The sequence below is a fragment of the Vigna umbellata genome, chromosome 3, assembly GCF_029865625.1.
Source record: "Vigna umbellata cultivar VRB3 chromosome 3, Vumbellata_1.0, whole genome shotgun sequence".
NCBI lineage: Eukaryota > Viridiplantae > Streptophyta > Magnoliopsida > Fabales > Fabaceae > Vigna > Vigna umbellata.
In genome coordinates this window covers 56,123,392-56,130,067 of record NC_142167.1, presented here as the reverse complement: position 1 = coordinate 56,130,067, position 6,676 = coordinate 56,123,392, and the positions used below count along the sequence as shown (strand labels likewise).

Sequence of the window (6,676 nt, the reverse complement as noted above, 5' to 3'; positions counted from 1 at the left end):
TATAAATACTATCTTATATATATATTAATAGATTTTGTTAAGCAAAATGTTTAACTAAAATTATTTTTGTAAACTATTACATTAGAGATTATATTTAGTTATAAATTAACTAAACATGTAATATCAAATGAAGAAATAATCGTTAATAGGGCATGTTTAGATAATTTTTGTAAGTATTTATAGATAATAAACTGAAATGTGTAAAAAAATAAATTTAAAATATATTTTGACAAATTAATTTTCTCGTACAAGACACGCTGGCACTTACACGATTATTTTTGTGGTGTTATGAACTTGAAATAGTTCAAAATGTCGTTTTGAGTTCAAGGACACGTCGTATTGAAGCAGTGATCGTGTATGTATCGCTTTGTCGTTTGAAGCGCTCATCACGCGCAAACATGGTGATTGTAACCAACGTCACCACCATCATAAGCATCGCCTTCTCTTTGTAGTTAATCGAATGTTCTCCTACCTTGAGCCATGTCCACCTCCGTTCAGATTCGCGACGCCGGCATCGCCGCGGACGCAGTCGACGGCTTCAACTCTCCGGCGAAGCAGAAAGCGGCCAGTCGAAGTGCCTACGGCAACCGCCCCCTTCTCTCCCTCCGCCGAGCCAAACAGTTCCTCAGTGCCGCCAAGTTCAAGCTCTTCTTAGCGCTGTTTGCTCTCTCCGCCGTCGTTTTGATCACCGCCAGACTCAGTTCGTGGATGGGTTGGCACCTTCACAACCCTTCTTCGGTTACTTCAAGGTATAAAAATATTAGATCTGTTTTTCTTCTCTGCAATTTTATTTTATTCTGATGGATCTGTTCTTTTTAGGGTTGATTTAGAATGGTTGTGGTAATTAAATTATTTCACTAATTATATATATATATATATATATATATATATATATATATATATATATATATATAATGGATTATTTATTATCATGATCCATTATAATTAGAGTTTTTGTTCAGAAATGAAAAGTAGTTTTAACATGATCAGTTTGGTTTGGATTTAAAAGAAAAAGAAAACAGTTTTGTTATATGTATTCTTTGCTTTAAAATAGAGTTCCCGTTACTTAATCTTGCAATTAGATGGCATCGTTTGGACAAATTCTCTAAGTAAAAGGTGCTTTATGATGTTTTAGGTTGTTTTTTTCACCATGATATGTTAGCAAAGGATTTTGAGATTCCTATCTAAGGATAGTCATGATGGTAGATTGATTCCCTAACACATTATAGATTTGTAATTGTTTGAGAGAAAAAGTTCTTCCTAAGCACTTTTGGAAAGAAAAATTGAAATTAACTTCTTCTTGAACTGGATTGACTTATGTATAAAAGTAATTTTAACTTAAGAAAAACTTCATTTCATTTTTTATTCTTATTATTTTTCACTAACCTTGTGATTGGGTAGATAATTTTACAATTGTGAAGAAATTTAAATTCATTAAATTTGAATTGTTTACATTTCAAATTATTTAATTTTTCAGATGTTGTGTTTGGATAAAATAATTAACATTTATTAAATTGTAGTTTACTTGTTTGGAAAGAGTATTTCACTTACTACCAAATACAAAAATTATCACTATATAACACTAGTGACGTGGATAAAAAAAATTGTACAGAGATCGACAAAAAATAATCACTACAATTCAACCAGAAAAATTTGGCTAACATCCACCGAAAATGTTGACAAACGGTAACCAAGAAGTAAACTTGACTTACTTCTCAAATAAATAATTCCAACAAGTAAACTTGACTTCTGCAAATAAATAATCCCAACAATGTCAACCGAGAATAACTTCTATTCAAGTGGTTGAAAAATAACCTTGACTAACATTATCTGTAACATAATCCTAATTAACACTACCCCGAAAAAAATCATGTTTAGCATTAGCTTGAAAACAACCAAAACAACCTTGATGGTAACAAAGAAATTTCTAAGTAACATTTGTTGGGAAATAACATTGGCAAAAAAATAACTTGGCTGTTGGCAACCAAAAATAAACATGATTCATATTAACCTAAAAGAAACTCTGGTAGACATTTGTCAAAAAGTGATGTCGAGCTAACAGTATCCTGACCAAAGTAAAGTTTGTGACATCCCAACTGAGATTGAGCCGAAGAAAGAATATGAAGAAAAGAATAATCGATTTAGGAGAAGTAATAGTATGCATAATTTTAAATTCTTAATTTTCAGGTGAAATTTGAAATTCTCTGATTTTAATTAATTAAATTGATAAAATTAATATATTATATATTCCTAAAATTCCAATTTTTTTCAAAACATTCTGTTCAAACAATATATTTTTGAAAAAACATTTTAAATTATTTATAGAAGTGAATTACCCTTTAGAAATTCTCCATCCAAAGACACTGTAAAGGTTTATAGAAGTGAATTACCCTTATACACACTTGTTCGAATATTTTATTGTGATTCTAACTCAAGCCTGAGTCACGCTGCATTGGGTTTGAAAGTCGGTTGTCTTTGATTGTTTTAAAACTAAAAGTGTTTGAAAATTGATAAAGCCCACACTTGTATTTTCTTGTAGTGGTTTTTCCTTGCATGTAATGACATTGTGGTTCTTGCTCCCAGTAGGATTATAGTTGTGGAGTTTGATTTTTTTATGTTTCATAATTTGAGCTGGATCTGCTGATACAACTGATTTAATTCATGATTCAGGGCTAGCTATACTGTGCTTATAAACACTTGGAGGCAAAAATCTCTTCTGAAACAAACTGTTGCTCATTATGCATCCTGTCGAAGTGCCGATGCAATGCATGTGGTGTGGACTGAAAGTGAGCAACCATCTGAGAGGCTGAAAACATATCTTAATAAGATTGTGGTTTCGAAGTCTCAGAAAGCTCACAAACAAAACTTTAGATTTGACATCAGTGCAGATTATGAGTCAAACAGCAGGTTTAGGCCAATTAAGGACCTCAAGACTGACGCAATTTTCTCAGTTGATGATAATGTGATTGTTCCATGCTCTACTCTAGATTTTGCTTTCTCTGTCTGGCAAAGTGCACCTTCCACAATGGTGGGATTTGTTCCTCGAATGCACTGGCTGGATAAGGAGGTTAGTTATTAGTGAATTACAGCATTTCCTGTTTCATTACTTGAATTGAACCGCTTGAATTTTACATTTTTACTCTTTCATTTCTCAAAGGTGAAATATGACTTCGATGTTTCCAATAATTCTTGCAAGTTGGATACTGAAACCTTTAGTATTTTTTAGGATTAGCTGTATGGTCCAATGGCAGAGTCCAACTAAACTAAAGCTTGACATTGAGTTTTGATTGGTCATGTGATGAAGATGAACACTTCGTTAATTGTTTACACAAGAATGGTTGGACTGCAACCTCTACATACGGTGTTAAGGGTGGGGATGGAGGGAGAGAAAATGAAACTAAAATGGACTTGGCTCTTTTAAAGTGATACTATGGTATCATCGTCATTTTAATTGTATTATGTTTACAATCCTCTAATTTACTTGTAGGTACACCCTTGCTTAATTTAGAGACAAACTTCAAAGATGACTGATGTTGTGCAGAATAATGGGAAAACAGATGGCATGTTTGCTACTATATTTTTATTTAGAAAGGGAAAAATAAGAGCAATATGCAGATGTCCACTGTGTTCATGGGATGTGCTTGATAGTAACAAAATGGAACGCTGATTTACCCTTATTGAATATAACTTGATTTGCTATTTTGCATATTGTACCTGACTGATTTCACTTTGTATACTACAGCAAAATAATGTTGCATATTACAGGTATGGAGGATGGTGGTCTGTTTGGTGGATGGGCACTTATAGCATGGTTCTCTCAAAGGCTGCATTCTTTCACAGGAAATACTTGGATTTATATACTCAAGAGATGTCTCCATCAATTCAGGGCTATGTTTCCAGGGAGAGGTAATATATATGATTAATTAACCCTCAAGAACTTTAAATTTGCTCTTATCACTTAATCTTTTTCGTATTCTTCATATTTCTTTTTCTTAATTTAAAATTTTTTTCCTTCAACAGAACTTGTGAAGACATTGCAATGTCCTTTCTCGTTTCCAATGCTACAGGTGCTCCTCCAATATGGGTGAAAGGTAATTTTTTGTTTGCAATCTACAGGAGTAACTAAAGTTTAGAAGAAAGCATTTGTTGAAGTTACAGTGCATGTATTTTTCCAATTAAATTAAATCTCATGCATGCTATCGGGCTACAAATTTTGCTCATGATGTGAAAATTTCAAGCATCGCCGCTTGGAAATAGACATGGACATTGTTTAAGCATTATTAAACATGAACACAGCAATAAACAACAGGTCACAGCACGAAATATACAAGGATGCAATATGTCCATCTCAATTGATATGAAGTTTTTTCTATGGAAATTTCTTATTGTTGAATACATTTTTTTTTTTACTTTCTGTAGTTCTTCTTAAAGTTGCTGGGGTGTTGTAACTTGTAGTTAATAATTAGTACTTCAGTGTTAGCGTCTAGCACAGACATTGCTCCAATGTCATATCACAACATTAAATTTTTTAAAAACTATATGAATAAAATCATGGCATCGCTCCTATATTGCCAACCTGTAGGAGAATCGGAGAATCAATCTCCTGGTTATTAAAATAAGAAGCATAAAATTAGAGACGGCTAAATCTGATCCAGGTCTCAAGATAATCATGATTAAAATAATAGCCATAATACCATGAATTATGTAGCCTTTGGCAGAATAATCCTCACTTTCTGCATTTCCAAGTATGGGCTACTTTAAAACGGAAGAAAAAATAGTAATGGACTAATTTTACCATTTTGGGTTGAGAAATACTCGTGTGGTCTTGGAAAACTAAATAATGATCACTAGTTCTCTCTGGGTTGTCTCATTGTATTATTAAAACTTATACTTGAATTTTGCAGGCAAAATCTATGAGATTGGTGCGTCGGGTATTAGCAGACTGAGAGGGCATAGCCCCAGGAGAAACAGATGTCTCAATGACTTGATATCGCTTTACAAAACTTCTCCACTTGTGTTAACTAATGTGAAAGCAGTTAGTGCTAGAAATGAATGGTTATGGTAGATTTGTTGATTCATTTATCGACGATCCATTCCACTTCCGAAGAAAAAATATAAAGAACAAAACTAAAGATTAAATATCATTGATCAAGGAGCATATTGTGTTTGTGTATAATAGTTTCATACTTCTACAGTAATGTCAACTACATTTTGATTCATTGATATCTGATGCAAAACATGATGCCATTTGAATCTTAGTTTTTTTGCATGTAGTTATTCTGCTTAAAGGCCATGTACTGATGCCCCACTGATTTTCCTGCAAAAGCGTGATGCCCCACCTATTCTTTCCCCTCTATCTTGTTAAACCTTGATAAAACCAAACCCTTTTCTTTCAATGTCTATTATTCTCTGGGGTGTAATTGACGGTCATGTGACCGAATCACTTTCATCTATTAACTTTTAAACATGAGTTGATGGTAGTACTTTTTATAAGATAAATTAAATAGTTCTAATGGCTAAGATATCATAAAAATGTCTTTGCTAAAGATCTGAACCCTCTTAAAACCAGGTTGAGCATCAAACTTATAATGTCTCATGGTTCATCCGTTTACCTATGATTAAATCATGATCAAATCGATGGTAATTGAATGTCTTTTAATGCTATATAATACATGAAAGACAATATCAATAGCTGGATAAAACAATACTTAATGTTTCACATTTACATCAAGTTATAACCTCTTGATTGATTGTCACCACCCGAATCCATCTTTGGCCATTTACTGTGCAGAACTGGGGTTCAGTGTTCTACTTTGTATCAATACTGTTTGCAATCATACGTTGTTCTCCATCAATGGGACACTTTAACAATTTCACGTAATCTAACTGACAGTTTCAGTATTTTGCAGCCTCAAACCTTCATTGTGGTGTTCACTTCATCCAACCTGTTATATCTGGTTACATATAACTCACTACCTACCCATATGGTTACACGTATAAATGGACTAACCATACTGATCAATAGAGCATTTATGTTGGCCTCTTCCGTCAGGGTAGCAAACAATTGGTTATTGAAATTAGTCATTCCTGTGCATAAATAAAATAGCACTGAATATCAGTGCTTTTTGAATATATGGGTAGGTTTTCAAAATCAGACGAGTATTTGGATTTTTCTTTCCTTAAAGAACTAGGAAACAGAGTGATACAGAAGAAATGGGGTATTTTCTTAAAAAAGTTACTTCAGTAAAATTTAAGAAAAGAAAAAGGAAAATGAAGAAGCTATATTCTGCTAACCTTCTCATTTCATTCATTAATAGTTATAAATGTATATTGTTATATTATTTCACGCTGGATTGGTAACAAAAGAGGAAAAAATGTAATTATTCAATTCAATAAGGTTCTGTATGTAAGAGATTATTTATTAAACAAATCGATTACTTGTAGTGGAGATTTCTTGTAGTCTTAAACAAAAAACAAAATGATGGTGGAATCCGAATTAAAAATATTTCCAGCAAAAAAGTCAAATCATTTGTGCTACCTTATTGTTTCTTGAAATTCTGTTCTCTGCTACTTCTTAACCAAATTTCCATTCGCAGACGTGTGAACATAGCTTTTAACAATTATTCTCTTTGACTTCATTCATAAACTATGAATAATATATCTATACTTGCTGTCA

General features: G+C 32.7%; 1 protein-coding gene across 1 annotated transcript; it reads left to right on the top strand.

The window, feature by feature from the left end:
* The first annotated feature begins 313 nt into the window (after positions 1-313).
* Positions 314-5,258, top strand: LOC124836508 (glycosylinositol phosphorylceramide mannosyl transferase 1-like). The gene is made up of 5 exons (XM_088108297.1): positions 314-749; positions 2,671-3,067; positions 3,743-3,906; positions 4,021-4,091; positions 4,905-5,258. Exons 1-5 carry the CDS (start codon positions 481-483, stop codon positions 5,063-5,065), a joined length of 1,062 nt encoding a protein of 353 aa, XP_087964423.1. The 5' UTR covers positions 314-480; the 3' UTR covers positions 5,066-5,258.
* Positions 5,259-6,676: the final 1,418 nt, after the last annotated feature.